Source organism: Lygodium microphyllum, chromosome 18 (assembly GCF_053477565.2).
Source record: "Lygodium microphyllum isolate KBCC chromosome 18, Lygodium_microphyllum_v1.1.10, whole genome shotgun sequence".
Lineage (NCBI taxonomy): Eukaryota > Viridiplantae > Streptophyta > Polypodiopsida > Schizaeales > Lygodiaceae > Lygodium > Lygodium microphyllum.
In genome coordinates, this window is record NC_141152.1 from 124,791,265 (window position 1) to 124,808,856 (window position 17,592).

Consider the following 17,592-nt stretch of genomic DNA (forward strand, 5'->3'; position numbering starts at 1 on the left):
AGGGGGATTGTGGGATTATCTCTTTGCTGCTCATTGCTTGCACACCCCATATCAAGCATCAAAGTAAGGGATTCTCCCCCGAAATGGAGCTTGAGGTAGGTAGGAAGGTTGGGTGTTTTGATCTTCGAAACAAGTAAGTATTTTAGGTTAGTTTGTTTGTTTGATGATTGAAAAATAGGGAGAAATCATTTCAATTTGTTGCTTTCTATTCTCGTTGCATTTAGTATAGGATAGGATTAGGAAATCGAACCGAGAAAGGGTAGGATTTACTATTGCAAACAGGGCAGAACAAGGCATAAAACATGTAAAAAATGGCAAAAAGCTAGCTTGGGATGCTTAATGTCAGAAAGTGAGTGATTGAGATTTTCAAAGCCCTGCCCGGGAAGGGGTTTAAGGGCGAGGAGGCCAAGGGAGAGCTCATTTGCAACCGTTGCAGTGAGAGAGGGAGTGATTGAGAGTGTGAAAGCCCTGCCCAGGAAGGGATTTAAGGGCTGGGAGGCCAAGGGAGAGCTCATTTGCAACCGTTGCAGTGAGAGAGAGAGAGAGAGAGAGAGAGAGAGCCCTGCAAAGATTTGATTCGATCCCGTCATCAGAGAGCCTACCGCTCACCCTAGGTATACCGATCACTTCCCACGGTGCCTTAGCCACGATCTGCAAGTTTGTGCTTGGGATGATTGCCTGACTAGGGATATTCGATCGAAATCGTCATTACACAGCATTCATCGCGCTGCGTTCGACCCGTTTGAATGGCCCTTGTTAGGCCAAGTCCCAAACTCGGCCCTCGAATTCGCTTGAATCCATCGTCGCAGCAACGGAACCAAAGTGTGGGAGCTTTCACTCAAATGCCAAGACCCACGGACCCCTATTGTTTCAAGCATTCCAAGCGAGCTCTAATGGCTATCTCTCACACGCCATCGATCCTACTAGTGTAGTGAGCTTACCTCGATGCCAATATGCATTGCCTTCTCTCTCAAGAACTTCGGTAGCTCCACGATCCTAGATACTAGCTCAAGCATGCTCAAGCCTCCTCCATCTCCAAGCTCCAACCACCATAGCTGCACGCGCAAGAGAAGAAAAGAGAAGAGAAGAGAAGAGGAGATGGTGAAGAGCTTCAACCCCTTGATCACTCACTCCCACTCACTCACTCCCTCACACTCACAATCACTCCCTCTCTCAAGAGCACACACAAGCAAAGAGAGGAGAAGAAGAGAAGAAGAGAAGAGCTCTTGTTGGGCACACACCAAAGAATGAGCTTCCATTCACTTTTTGAACTTTATATATACAAATCCTAAAACCCCATGGGCACCCATCCTTTTTTACATGACCGGCTATTGTGGCAAGGTCCCTTTTTCTAATTCCCTCTTTTTGCTTCATGCCCTAGGCCTATATTCGACTATTCTTTTACAGGTGGCATAGGAGGGAGCCTGGCGCTCTTTTACAAGAGTTTTTGGATTTTTTGAGGTGCCTTTTATTTAAAACTACGCTTTTGGCCCCGGCTTAGCTTTGGAGACCGCCTGCATGTCCTTGCTCATTTTCCATCTTCTTTCTGCTTTTTCATTCATCCTTCCGCCTTCTCGGCTTGGGGTTAACTATGCCATTCAACCAAGTATTAACCACACCCTTCAACCCTAGAGCATCTCACCAGGTTCCTGATGATCGATGATGTTTGGAATGCTTGTGTGCATAAAGAACAACTGCATCACCTCAAATGTTTCCTTAGAAACTTCAAACATAGCGAGCCACCACACATGGTGCTCGAATTGAATACTAAATTTTCCTAGGTTGTTCTTGTCAAATTATTAAGCTGTATTCATCAAAGTTACACTAACTCTTTTAAACTTTACTCCTTGATAACCTCACATTCATCCAATTTTATAACAATTTGTAATTTACCATTACATTCCTCAACAGGCATATTGTAGTACATTACCATTTCCGATTGCACCTTATACAAATCTAAATAATAATTGTTAAGTTCGATGAACTTCACCTCATATGCATTTTTAGTCCCAACCTTTAGTGTTTTCATGCACTGAACATGTATGGGATCTCCTATCAGCTCCAAAACCTTTGTATTCAGTCCCATTTTTCTGTAACTCTGCAAAACCTAAGGATTGACATTGGTATGCTGGGTTCTTTTGAATAATGGGGTGTATTCAATCTCTACCTCAATATGCAGCTCCTTTTTTCATGTATTCATTTTACTATTAATAGAAATAGCAGGCCTACTTTGTTTTCACAAGAGATAGAGTAGAGATGCACAAAGGTACCAAGGGAAAGGAGGGCGTAAGTAATTCACTCTATTAATGAAGGTTGCATAAACACAAAGAAGAGGTTACAATAGAGCTATGAGAGAGTATAGATATGGGGGAAAATAGCTTAGAGAGTAGGAATGTCCAAGGCTTTTCGTATTTTAGAAATTTTTATTTTACGTCCGAAAACATTTCCAAAAAATACAAAATTTGACTAACAAAAGCTAGAATATTAAAAAATTTCAAAATATCTTAAAAGAAACTTTCAAAATTTTATTTTCCTTATTCTAGATTAAAAAACCAATTACCTCTCGTATCTACTAATCATTTTGCATTGAAAAAGAAGCACCACATTCCTGTAACTAACTCCTTTTTTAATATAAATATTGGTTGAAAAAGACTTCCTGGATGAGAAGAGAGAAGGAATCCAAGTATATATTTGTAGATAATATAAAAAAGACAAAAAGAGATTGCAAAATGGAGAGAGAATATGATTATTTTACTATTCTTCTCTCCTCTTTTCCTTGTTTTAAGAAGAGAGGGGGGTACTAAAAGGCCTATTTGTGAGTTCATTTTTTTCTTAATGGAAATTTTCCCTATGTGGGGAAACATATAAAAAATTTTGCACATAGGAAATTTGACCTACAAGGGTATTCTCTATCAATTCTCTAGTTAAAAATAAACGTAAGTAAAGAAAGTAAATAATAGAAAAAATGAAACATTTCCCTATGTACGAAATTTTTTCTACATAGAAAAATTTTTATGTAGGAAATTTTTCCTACATAGGAAAATGTTCCTATGTAGAAAAATTCCTATATGATTTTCCAATTTCTCTAACTAAGAAATCTTTCACTTTTCCTATTATTTATTTTTCCTACTTATGTGTGTCTTTAACTAGGAATTGATAGGGAATTTCCCTTTTTTCCGATATAGGAAATGATTAAAAGTTTCTTGTGATAGACTACACCAAAGGTTTTCAATTCCAAGTACTTAAGATTCCAAAGATCAATGTGCAATCAATAGTTTTTAAAGATCTTCCATCCTCAATCAATACTTTTAACCTACGACTTGCTATGAGAACTTACCATGATAACAATAAGCATCAAAACCCACCAAAAGAGTTTCAAAAGAATTCCACCAACTTCAACAACCATGAAACCTACCACCACTCCAACAACACCTTACCTTTTAAGGCGAAGCTTCTACATCATGAACAATATGAAGAGCTCATCTAGCCAACACATGATAGTCCCTAGTACCAAGTCTTTGGTATAAGTTGAAGCATGCCACCTATGATATAGAGTGCCATGGGACTACTGGCACTTGTCTAGAATGGGAATAATGTTAACCATAAGAAGTGTGCACCATGCAAGGTGCAAGAAAGCACAAGAAGGAGCCTAAATTTTTTTAAATAGTTTTTGGATTATTCACCACAATACAATGTGCATAAAAGACATACACGTTCGAATTGCTAAATGGTTTCAACACTTGTATTGATTGATCACGTAAATCCGCAAGCTGGGCCTGATCATGTGCAAATTGTAATGATAACATGGCTTCCTTGGAAAAACTACATAGGTTCACGTAAATCCGCAAGATGGGCCTGATCATGTGCAAATTGTAATGATAACATAGGCTTCCTTGGAAAAACTACAAAGGTTCTAGCTCATTCTCACCATACAAAAAGCATGCAATGAGAGATGATTGATCTTGACACCCCTAAAGTAGACTAGATGCCTAAGAGGGATGAGAAAACCATAAACCTAGACATCATGTATTAAAAGGATGAGAATTAAGAGAATAAGCTATTCATGTGTATGCAAACTTTGTACACTTGTGTTCCTACTTTCATTGTGAGAGAGTGAGCGAGGGTGAGCGAGAGATTAAGAGCAAGAGTGTGAGAGAGTGAGGATGAGGAACTAAGACGGTGAAGCTATACTCATCTTCTCTCCAAGTACTCTCTCTTGCCATGTGCATGCTTCTCTTTTGCATGAGGAGGTGATAGAGGGCTGAGAGTCGAAGGAGCATTCACTTGGATCGTGTAGTGTGCAAAGCGCATCCTTTATGGGATTGAAGGAAGGCCAACCTACTCTCTACAAATGAATGTATGTATTAGTGTGTAAGGGACTAAGTGAGAGGTAGTTGTTTGATCCTCATGTGTCAAAGCTCCTAAAGAAATAAGAGTGTGCTCAAAGTCCCACTACATTGAGCTCTTATAGCACAACACACAATAATCATTTTTACAATGATAGTAAGAAGAAAATAGCTAATATCTTTCTACACATTCTACAATGCCTTACAATGATGTCTCCCATTTCTTCTCTAGGAGAAAGAAGTAAAGTAAATATGAAAACATTTGGAGCAAAAAAGAGTTCACCATGAGCCATAGCATATGTAAGCTGCTGTAGAGAATGAGTAGAGAAATGAAAGATTTAACCATATGTATTTTTTTACAATGCTTGAATATGTGCTTGAATGTGTATCTATATGTTCATCACGATGTTTCTTTAATTATTGCATCTAAATAGTTATGCAATAATCATCAGAATGTTTGTCAATATACACATAGATATATATTGACATGCATAATGCTACATATTCCAAAAACCTTATCAAAGCTATTGTGAAACATGGTGCAAATTTTTTTCCACTAGAATTGCAAGGCAGCATCTAAATGAGCTTCATTTGCTATAGTGCATATCCATGTGTGTTTGAAGATGAATTTATGCCTTTGTGAATTCATTTCTCTTTCATTTGAGATGTTCCATGTGAATTTAGGTAAAAGAAGTTTAGATCTCATAAGGAAGGTGATTAGAAATGGACCAAGACAAGTGCGCAAAAGTTGAAGTTATATATTCTTAATTGCAAACTGCATGCTATAGTCAAATTTGATGTGGAAGAATGTCAAATTGTAAAATGGGAATCTTCTTATTAGTTTCATATGCAACTTTCTAAAGCCATTTAAATTCCCAGTCTCTCATTTCTACTATTGCCTCGGAATTAATATCAAATGAAGAGTGTGTCATGCATAATCAATATGGCTATTGGGTTATGTGGTGGTTGTGTATCGTGAGGATTGACATGAGATGCCACTTCATGCATCTCCTCAAGTAATTAATATTTATGTTGTCAAAAACAATATAACTATGGTTTGATTGACAAACACAACGGTAGTTGTTGTACGTGGATAGTAATGGACTTTCACATTCAAGATTGCATAACTAGAGAAATATCTTTCACAATATTTAGGTAGGCAAGATGGACCTAGCCTCCTTCATGGAAAGCTAATGCACTTCATATGTAATTCTAGTACATATTTCGATCAAAACACACAATAGATGATTAATCACCTCCAAATTACCTTCTACGATGTTGAAAGCCAGTTGCTCTAAGCACTTATTCAACCCACCCAGCTCACGTTGAGTAGATTCACCAATAATATACCACACGTTTCGTGATTGATCATGTCCAGCTCGTGCTACTATAGTACTACTATAACTGTTTGGATTGCCACTCATTGAAGTGGTCAATTGAGTTCACACCAGTCCTGTAAACCGACTGTGTGAAGTACAGCAATTTGCCCCAGGTGAAGTCTTGATATGCCCTTGGGTTGGCTTCGTCTATCAGCTCCTCAGGAGGGTAAAGCGCTGCCTCGTATGGTGGATTAAAGAAGAAAGCCATAGACTTTCTTCCGGCGAAGCTATTGACGAGAACCCTGTGTATGCCGCTCTTGAAGCGTTTGTTTGTAAGGGCCTGAAAAGAAAAGATTAGACAGTACCAGCTGGGGTTAGAAAGGATATATTACTGATAGAGATATGTATTGAGGTACGTATCAATATAATTCTGGGAAACAATAAGAGGCTGGCATGTATAACTATTGTCCATACAATTGCAGCCAACCAACTCCGACGAGGTGGCGCAACAATATTACTAACCATCAGCGTATCGCCTATGTTGATGAAGAACGCATCGTTGCGTGGGGGGACAGTGTACCATGTGTCGTCGTAGAGTACTTGAAGGCCCGCAACCTCATCTTGGTGGAGGATGGTGAGGCCAACTGGGTCCGTATGGGGCCCGGTGCCAAATGTGAGAGAAGGTTCACGACAGGATGGATAGTAGTTTAGGCGCAAGATCGAGCTGTAGTCTTCAAAGTATCGTTTCAAGGCGTTGCGTTGGAGACCAAGGGCAAGCTCGAGAACGTGAAGCACCTCAAACGCTATCTTCGCCATTGCTTCGCAGTACTTTTCAAATGTGGAGCTGCATTTTGACAGCCGATTAAAGGGATTAAACGAGGCCAACAAACTTAACTAGTGCATAATCAGTCATGTGTCTTAGCGACTGGGAGGCGCGACATTGATGGCGATCAAAGACACATGGTGTAATGCTGCATGGTGGGATCGATGATTGCTAACTATATTAATTCGCTGGCCGGTATATTGTATATATTACCTGCTCGCGAGCAGATGCTCATCATCGTGCCCCAGCACCATCTCGCAGTAGTGAGCGATGGTAGAAACCGGGGTGGACTGCGCGGAGAAGGTCTCCTTCCAGGGCAGCCTGGACGAGAAGCGCTCGGTGAAGCTGCTGCTGTAGCCGAAGCTCTCGCCGGGGAGGCGCCTGGCCCTCTGCTTCCTCTCCAGGGGCAAGCTGAACAAGCGCTCCGAGTGGCGATGGGCGGCGTCCACCAGCGACGCGTCCACGCCGTGGTTGACCACGTGAAAGAAGCCCATCGTGCTGGCGGCGCGGCCCACCAGCTTCGCCGTCAGCTTCCGTTGCTCATCCACTGCAGTCGTCGACGACGTCGAGTAATGATTAGATGTACTAGTCGTGGTGGTGCGGCGGAAGAGAGCGAGGTCAATGGTCGGGATGTCCATGATGGGTTGCTTCTCCAGCCGGCCTGCGTCGGATTGCTGCAGCTCCGGCCATATGAAGGCCGCCGGGATGGCGCTGGCCTGCGCGAAACTCTCGAGCGCTGTGGCCGCAGCTGGAGCGACAGCTGGAGAAGCCATGATATTCTTAATGCTCTAAAATTAGCGAGGATTGAGCTGTAGCTAGTTAGCTATGGGTACCAAAGACGATTAACAGACGACGGTGATTAGGCTCTGCTAGTACAGCGTCTAAGGGCTGCCAGCTTTTACAAGTTACAATTCCTTGTACGACGGTCTCTGATCTCAGATGCCGTATTTATAGAATCGGTTCATCGTGAGGCTAAAACACGCACTATTCTTGTGTGGGACGGAGCATTCAAGGTCAACAGCTAATTGTTGGTGATTTCACCACAGTAGTCTATTGAAGATGCTTTTGGTTCGACTTACCGGCCGATGTCATTTCTTGGCTCACTAGTGCTCGCACTGAATGATGATGTCACGTGCGTATTATGGAAGTGGAAGGGCTGTCTGGACCAATGAAACAGACAAGGCGCTGAGGCATGCCCAGCCGAGTGACGCCGGCGACTCACGAGCACAGATAAAACAAGCACGCGCACACACACACACTCTCTCTCTCTCTCTCGTGCGCAATCTGACGATGGAAGCCGAAGCGTCGGCAGCTGATGAATGAGACAAGCTGGAGCTCCCATCGCAGACAAATCAAGAGCTCTAGCCTCTCTCTCTCTCTCAAAGTCTCTACTATCTAGCTAGAGCCTAGACCTCTCTGCGCGAGCACACGCCTTGGGCTCTCCGCCGTGTCGTGCCTCAGAATCCGACAAGAATGCCGGACTCCAATCGACCCTCCACTCTGACAAGAATGCTTTTGTCCGCTCCGAGCAGCATCCACTTTTCCGAACGTAATCCGAAGAGCCCCGTCGCACCAGCACAAGGAACTTTATTTTTTACTTTTTCAGTCGAAGCATTAAAATATATTAAAATGGTGTGTAAATTTTACATCTGCTAGTGAAGAGGAGTTTCAATATAGGGAAGGTGCCTTATGCAACCAGTCTTAGATTACAGCATGAATCAAATTTAGATCCTCTTGGAATCCACAGGCAACAACTTCATCTTCTAAGCCTCCAATATAAGCTTCCTCATGGAGTCTTTGTAGCTTCTGAGCATCGTGATCCACCTACCACAAAAAATTTGTCTTAAATCTATGATAGGATTGATAATGACATTTTCAAAGACTTTTTTATTCCTACAAATCCATATATTCCAAAGAAAGAGACTTCTTATCCAATTCCAAACTACTAGAGATATGCCATATATTTCACCCAAGATTATCTCTTTCTAGGTGAACTTTTAGTTGGGTGGACTTGCATTAACAACACCTGCAAGAAACAAAAAAAGTTAGTGTTATGATGAAAGTTATAGAAAATATGTGATATTGATGCCACATTTGTATTACATCTTTGGCAGGGTCCATTTTCAATTCGTGCCTTTAAAGCCCTTTCATTAGCCCAGAGACCTTTAAGGATTATGAGCCGCATTAGATAGGACATCTTAGGCTGAAAAACTTTCATCAAAATATTAGTAAACCTGTAATTCCATTGTTTATTACTCTAGTTAACTTGCCACCTTAGAAGAGGTTTGTGTCTCTGATTAGACATGTAACTCCTCTTTGGAGTGTTTTATATTGATGAATGCTGAGAGATGTGGATCCCATAGCTGCATTCTGTGGGTTACCATGTTGACTTCAGCTGGAAGTAGGCCAAATTTAGTCATGAGTTGTACATTGCTTAGCCGATTTTTTGTGTTAGGATCCCATATATCCCCCTAAGTTCTAATCCCCTTTCGGTATATTTTGTAGGCTTTATTTAGATTGCTCTTTGAAATAGATTGGTAATAAAAGCTAAACCATATAGAGTCAATTGCAGCCCAAGGTAAGGTTAAGTTTGAATGTGAAGATGGGACTATCCGTTTTTTATATTTGAACTAGGCTTGTCGGATCCCCTTCATCAATGATGAGCATCCTATTGTCTTAATTTCTACTGGGCCTAGGATAATAGTGAGCAAATCTAAGGTTTTCCATGTTGGATAGCCAACTACTTGAAATTGACAGATAGAGGAGTGTAACAGGGTAGTCCAATCTTGTTCCTCCCTATCAATACTCCTAGCAACCCATTTTGCTGCAAGTTTATTGGCCAATTTCTGCAGGTTTGGAAACCCTAGTCCCCCAATATTCTTTTGTACACACAACCCATGAGACATTGGGGATCTTAAATTTATCCCCGTCCCCACTCCACAAGAAATTTCTAGCTAGCTGCTCCAATTGTTTCAATCCTATTTGATAGAATGAGTGTTCCCATATATCCTTCATAGAGTCCCTGACCTCTTTTAGTTTAAATAACCATGGATCAAGAATGGAACCATCCAGACTTTACAATTTGGGAGTCATTATTCAAATTTAACTGAATGGGGAAATGATATGACATAACAATGCTTTTAAGCATTTTACAGTTAGCATTAAAGATGCAGTCAGAAAACCTACTAAATATAAAACTTGTCTAACCTAGCTTTCCTAAGGTTAGAATTTACCTGATTATTAGACCAAGTGAAACTCAGACTATCACCTATAATGTCCACCAGTCCATGAAAGGCCTTAGTTGCCATCCACTTTTCCTTCTCAGTACTTGAGATGCAATGTCCCTTTTCCAAGAAGCTGTCCTTCAAGGACTCCACCATGTTAAAATCCCCAGCCAATATGATGGGGCATTTTATAACCTACAAGGAATCCCAAACTTTTCCTCTTTCTAAAGAAGAGTTAGGGGCATACATGGAGACAACTACAAACTCATCAAAAATTTTAAAGTGGGCAGCTATCCAATTATTATCATTGCCAAACTGAGATATTGCTTAGCTGCTCTTTGACCTTACAAGAAATGCCTATACATGCACCTTCCTTTCTATGATTATGCTTAGTGGTGAACCATACAAAATCTTTCGATATAAGATTTAGATTCTTAGTCAAAGTATCTTCAGTAGTTTTGACTTCTTGTAGGAAAATAGCCTCAAGAAGAATGGCGTCTTGGTTAAGCCATTTCGTGATAGTGATTGCCCTTTTTGGGTCAGTGAGCCCTTTCGAGTGATAAAACAGAATAGTAAACTTATTCATTACCAATTAGTTTTTTTTTTTTGGCTTATCTTTCTTTTGAGAGTTCTTACACTATCCAAAGGGTCTACTAGCACTTTGACCTACCTTGGAAAATCTTCTTTTTGTTTGTTATATGTTGTTTCCACCCTTTCTTGGGCTTTTCGAGGGGGGTGGATTGTTAGAGATGTAATCCCCACCAAGTAATTCCTCCTCCTCAACTTGGGCAAAGTCTACAACTTCATTTTTTACATTCAAATCAAAGTTTGAATTGTCTATTGGAGTACCCCCCTCATTTTTTTGTTATGGTTGAGTTTCCTCAACAATAACCTCATCATTATCTGAATCTACATTGTTTTGATATTTAGTATGGCGGGTTTTACCTAGCTTGGAAGTCCCATTATTTTCATTATCCAAATTCATTAATTTTACAGCATATATATTGTTACTTTTAACTTTGTGATTAACATTAGTTTTTTGGCTTGTCTGACCCTTACTTTTGTTGTTCCCCTTCCTATTAATCTGCTAAAAGCCATCATCTTGGTTTTTGTCAAATTTAGGGGGATATCATCTTACTTATTATCAACAGTTTCATGTGTGTTCCATTTAGGACAATTGCTGATAAAATGACTTGTTTTAAGGCACTTAAAACATGCATTAGGCATATTATTATAGATAACCAGTTGGTCCTTAATAAATAACCCATATGTATTTGAGATTATTAAAGAATCTATCAATTTCTTATTGATATCTACTTCAATGAGCAACTGAGGATGCCATCTTGGGTTTATATCCGTATATGGCCCTTGACCAAGTAATTTCATATGGGGGCAACCAAACTTTTAAGAAATGGATAGAGATTCAAAGGCAAATTTGGGAATTCTACCCAAACATTTACACATGTCGGTTTTGGTACACAAATTTGGGAATCCATTCGCCATAGCTTAGTATAGTTAAGGCTACTTGTTCAGACTCAAATAGAAAAAAGAAATAGTTACTTGGTAGGTATTGCATGCTAATAGGTTTGCACCGAATTGATTCCCAATTATTTCTAAGACAAATTCTTAAAAAGTCAATCGATGGACGAGCACCATGACAAAGACCTATTAGTGCTCTTGACTAATAGGTGCAATTAAATTTCTTCAATTTCAGAGCAGGGGACTGAGAGAGGAACCTCATTGATACTCGTCACACTCTGGTCACACCCACTCATTGAATGAAGGTTTTTATAGTGAGTGAAGAAACAAAATAAACAGAGAGCATGAAGGTTTTTATGGCAAGTGAAAAAAATAAATTTAACTGAGAGTTGATTGATTGGTTGTCGAATGTGGAGATTCTTCATCAAAAAATGAGCAACCTTAACCCTCTTTTTCGCAAGGGTGAATAGGAGAATGAGAGTGGTAAGGAAACCGCACTCCCCTGTCAAGATTGTGGGAGAGAAGGAAGGAGTCTCGCTTGAAGCTTTCTTGCTTGCACAATGGGGGAAGACACACAAGGGTGGAGGCTGAAAACAGTTTTCCTCTTCTTAGTTGTGTAAGCCAAAAGAACTCAAGTACAAAGAAAAATAGAAGAACCCTCTATATGGGTCTCAAACCAAACTCAACTAACTAAGGTAGCATACTAACTGAGCCACGAACTAGAGTAGATAAGGATATTTATCATGTAGCTATTATTCATGGGCGGTGTACCAACCTCATCTGCAACTGACAAGTCGGTGACATAAATACACAACGGTCACCCTGGCGTATCACGAGTGGAGCTCGATATCTCAAAACTCCCCCTCGAGCTCAATCCCAATTCCTGCACACCAAGCAGGTCTCTGAACTTGCGCAGCTTCTCTGCACCCAATGCCTTCGTGAATATGTCAGCTACCTGATCCTCTGTGCTGACATAAACTAGATCAATAAGACCTAGTAAAACCCTCTCTCGCACATAGTGATAATGCACCTCAATGTGCTTTGTTCTAGCATGATAGACTGGGTTATTTGCCAAGTGTATACTACTCATGTTGTCACAATAAATGACAACTGGTGCATCTGTAGACTGATGCATATCATAAAGTAGCTTATGCAACCAAGCTACCTCACATGCAGCCATTGCTGCACCCCTGTACTCAGCCTTTGTGCTCGACAAGGCAACTGTAGGCAGTTTCTTGCTGCTCCAAGTGACTGCAGCACTCCCAAAAGAGAACACATATCCACTGATAGATCGTCTATCAGAAATACTACCAGCCCAATCAGCATTAGTGTATCCATGCAACTGTATCTGAACCCCAGTCTCATAAAATAGTCCATACTGCAATGTGGACTTCACATACCTGAGTATGCGTCTAGCCACATCCAAATGTGGTTTCCTTGGAGCATGCATAAACTGACTTACCAATCCAATAGCATAGCTCAAATCTGGCCTGGTAATAGTCATATAAATCAAACTTCCTACTATGCGTCTGTACATAGTAGGGTCTTCTAGAAGCTCACCTGCATCTGTGCTCAGCTTCACATTCTGCTCCAAAGGAACTGAAATAGGCTTACAGCCTGTCATCCCATATTTGGACAGCATGTCCAATCCATACTGCCTCTGCAAGAGCTGTATCCCACTTGGTGATCTAATCACCTCAATGCCCAAGAAATAATGCAACTCTCCCAAATCCTTCATCTCAAACTTCTGCTTCAATAGCATTTTCACATGAAGGATATCTTCATCACTATCACCTGTCATAATCAAATCATCAACATAAATGACAAGTAGCATAATACCTTTCTCTGTTTTTCTCACATAAAGTGAGAAATCTGCCTTGGAAATCTGAAAGCCAATAGTGACAAGATACTGTCCCATCTTGTCAGACCATGATCTAGGTGCTTGCTTCAAGCCATACAAGGCTTTCTTCAACCTGCAAACAAACTCAGGATGAACAGCATGCACATAACCTAGTGGCTACTCCATATAGACCTCTTCTTGCAAATCACCATGCAAGAAAGCATTCTTTACATCCATCTGATGTAAAGACCATCCCTTTGATGCAGCCATAGCAATGACCGCTCTTACAGTTGCCATCCTTGCAACCGGACTGAATGTTTCTTCATAGTCAATACCATATGTTTGTGCATACCCCTTGACTACTGATCTTGCCTTGTATCTATTCACAGAACCATCTACATTGTGCTTCACCTTATAAACCCACTTACAGCCAATTGCATTTTTACCTTTAGGCAAAGGTACCAATTCCCATGTAGCATTTGCTTCCAAGGCATCCATTTCTTCATCCATGGCTTTCTCCCATTTTTCTTTTCCCATGGCATCCTCAAAAGAAGTGGGTTCTGGTTCCTGTATCACTTTGACCATATATGCATAGTGAATGGCTGTAAATCCATCATATTTCAGCCTATCCACAGGATACCTAGCTCTCGTAGACCTGCGCAAAGTAGGTTCACTCCCAGGTGCTCTCAAAACATCCCTGGTCTTCCTTACTCCAGGTGTAACAATAGAAGGAATACCCAACTCATCATCAATGCTTTGTTCTGAGCCACTGGATTCACCATCCACATAAGAGTGACCTGCATTCACATCAAACATGGGCTAATCAACCTTCTCTTTTCCTTTTCGTGATACCTACATACCACTATCTGCATTACTTTGAGAAGATTCTCCTGATCTCAATCTGCCTGTCCATGGCGAAGAATGTGAACCACTGCTAGAGGACGCTCCAGGTCCACTAATATTTTGTGACTGCTGCTGTGAATTCTGTGCAGCATTACCATTTTGTGCATCTACATCATCAATCACATTTACTGGTTTATACCAGCTACTCATCTCATCAAAAACAACATCTCTGCTCACTGTAAACTTACGAGTAGAAGGGTTATGCATCTATACCCTTTTTGCTGCAGAGAGTAACCAATAAAGATGCACTTCTCAGCTTTTGGATCCAACTTGGATCTCAACTCATCTGGCACATGTACATAGGCAATGCAACCAAAAATTTTCAAATGAGAAATATCTGGTTTCCTACCAGTATACCTCTCCTCTGGAGTCATTCCATGTATTGCTGCAGTGGGAGTCCTGTTCATTATGTAGACTGCTGTAGCAACTTCTTCAGCCCAATAAAAATCTGGCAAGTCTTTTTCATTGAGCATGGCACGAGATACCTCTCCAATATGCCTGTTTTTCCTTTCTGCAATTCCATTTTGTTGTGGGGTATGACTGCATGAATATTGCTGCTTTATGCCATGCTCCTGTAGGAACCTTGCAAACTCATTTGAGAGGTACTCTCCCCCTCCATCTGACCTTAGGCATTTTATTTGCAAACCTGTTTCTTTTTCAACCATAGCTTTAAGAGTTTTGAAATGCCCAAAAACTTCACTTTTCTTTTTCATAAAATACACCCAAACTTTTCTGCTATAGTCATCAATAAAACTGACAAAATAATGACAGCCTCCAAGAGATGCAACTTTAGTAGTCCACACATCAGAGTGGATTAATTCCAATGGCTTCTTACTCTCTTGAACATGTCTAGGAAATGGTTTCCTTGCCTGTTTTCCAAACTGACAGGATTCACATACCTTATGCATTTCTGCAACCTTGAATTTTGGCAATCCTGCAACAATATTTTGGGCCTGCATTGATTTAAGTCGCTGTACATTAACATGACCAATGCGTTTATGCCAGATATCAATATCTGCAACTACACCGGTCCCATGTGCAAACATTGCTGCACTCAATTCAGACATGTCTGCATCCAACATAAACATTCTGCCCTTCTTCTTTCCTTTTGCTATCAAGTGACCTTTATTTTTCATATCCTCAACAAAGCATCCATGAGGATTAAATCTGACCTGCAAGCCCTGCTCAACCATTTGACCGACAGAAACCAGATTCTTGGTGATATTCGAGACATGAAATACATCGGACATGTATTTCTTTTTCCCATCCTGCATAGACAAGGGAATTTTTCCAATCTGCACAATAGGATGTGCAGTATCATCACTAGTCTCCACAAATCCTGGTTTTTCCATTTTTCTTGTATCCTCCATCCATTCTGCATGACCTGTCATGTGGTTTGATGCACCTGAGTCAACATACCATACATCATTGCTTCCTTCTGCACTTGTCACAGAATTGTTCATGTGCTGCACCATGAACAAATGCTCATTTCTGTCATCACCCTGTCTGCTAGAAGATGCATAATTCCCTTGTTGCAGTTTTTCATTCATGATGTCATTCTGCTTTTTATAGCAGTCTTTAGCCATATGATCCATTTTACCACAGTAGTAGCATTCAACATTACTGTTTGCATTTTGACCTCTTTGCCATCCACCACGACCTCTTTGGCTCCCCCTGCCTCTAGAGTTACCACGTCCTCCTCCATAGGACTGGTTTTCTTGAGTTTGCTGCATATTCTGATTTCTACCACGGCCTCCATATCGGCCTCCTCTATATCTGCCTCTACCTCTTCCAGCATTTGAGTAGAAGACAGCTTCTTTTGAAGTTCCTCTTAAAGAAGATGCACCACCATTTCTCTGTTCCTCAGAAATTAGAAGAGCAATCAACTTCTCAAAATCAGAAAATCTTTCACGAACTGAAATGGATGTCCGAAACTGTGCATAATCCTTTCCTAGACCATTCAAGGTCACAGAAACTAAATCATCATCTTCCACTGGCGACCCAATGGAAGTAAGTCCATCTACAATCTTCTTCATCTTCATGTGGTAGTCGTTGATGCTCATACTTTCTCTTTGCACATTATGCAACTCTTGCTTGAGCTGCATTTTCTTGGCTTGCGTATTTGTGCTATACATTTTTGACAAAGTATCCCATGCCTCCTTTGGCGTACTTGCATCTTGAATATGCACAATCATAGAGTCTGAAATACTGATAGACAGCCAATACATAACTTTCCTGGCTCTCTCATGCCATGTTTTGAATGCCTGCATTTGATGTTGATTGGGAACATCAGGAAAAACTGGTTCTTCTTCATTTCCTGCAACAAATTTCCAATATCCTTTTCCCATAAGGAAATTCATCATTCTAAACTTCCATGCTTGGAAGTTGTTCTTGTCAAGCTTTTCAGTGACAATCCGTGAAAGAGAATCAGACGCCATTACAGAACACTGCAAAAAATTCTGTCACTGCAAAAAAACACAGCTTCACCCTCACAAGGGCAAATCTGCAAAACTGGTGAAAGTGGTATTTGACCACACAGTCACTTCCTAGTGACGATTTTGTATAAACAGGAACCAAGGATGATTCTGTAACTCCCAATGTCTCTGCGTACAAGCATACGATGCAATTTCTACAGTAACTTTTCACCGACCTGTAGAACAGTGGCTGCATAGCATAAAACTGGGCCTTTTTCTAAGTGCGTGCAGAAAACTTCCGCCTCCAAAACAGGCCCGAAATGGCCTCAAATAAAAAAAAACAAGGTCGCCGAGGGCCAAAGCCCTCGCCCGCAGCATATACTGCCCTCTTGCTTCACCGCGAAGGGCGTCTCAACCTGAGACAATGCACTCCTGCACTTTCCAACTGTGCTACCTGTAGAGATCTGCTCCCAAAACAGAAAATGAAAGCAACACTGCTCTTCTTACCAAAACACCGCGAGCTTGGCTTGCTTTCTTGAGCTCCTTACCATGAACAAGGCTCTGATACCATGTCAAGATTGTGGGAGAGAAGGAAGGAGTCTCGCTTGAAGCTTTCTTGCTTGCACAATGGGGGAAGACACACAAGGGTGGAGGCTGAAAACAATTTTCCTCTTCTTAGTTGTGTAAGCCAAAAGAACTCAAGTACAAAGAAAAATAGAAGAACCCTCTATATGGGTCTCAAACCAAACTCAACTAACTAAGGTGGCATACTAACTGAGCCACGAACTAGAGTAGATAAGGATAGCTATCATGTAGCTATTATTCATGGGCGGTGTACCAACCGCGTCTGCAACTGACAAGTCGGTGACATAAATACACAACGGTCACCCTGGCGTATCACGAGTGGAGCTTGATATCTCAACATCCCCCTGTTTGCCTTTGGTACAACCTTGCAAGGAGTGGTGGGAGTGGGGTCTCCTTAAACCCACTCCATCTAGGAGTGACCAAACGTGAACAATGTGATATTGGTTTCCAAGGAAACCTAGGAAGGCATACACTAGTCCTAAAGCATAGAATTATATTTCATTCATTTACTTGCTCTTTTACTGGTGACCTAAAAAAATGTAATCGAGGAGATACAAGCCTGGTTCTTTAGGGAGATATAGACAATGATAGAAGTCGGTTGACACATGCACATAAGTTTCGGTGATGGGATTTTTTTTTATTAACACCATATTAGAGAT

At 40.9% G+C, this 17,592-nt stretch overlaps 1 protein-coding gene across 1 annotated transcript; it reads right to left on the minus strand.

The window, feature by feature from the left end:
- Positions 1 to 5,328: 5,328 nt before the first annotated feature.
- Positions 5,329 to 7,581, minus strand: LOC148021346 (gibberellin 20 oxidase 1-D-like). Its single transcript, XM_087699220.1, has 3 exons — positions 6,702 to 7,581; positions 6,188 to 6,509; positions 5,329 to 6,005 (listed from the first exon to the last, which is right to left on the minus strand). Exons 1-3 carry the CDS (start codon positions 7,259 to 7,261, stop codon positions 5,745 to 5,747), a joined length of 1,143 nt encoding a protein of 380 aa, XP_087555346.1. The 5' UTR covers positions 7,262 to 7,581; the 3' UTR covers positions 5,329 to 5,744.
- Positions 7,582 to 17,592: the final 10,011 nt, after the last annotated feature.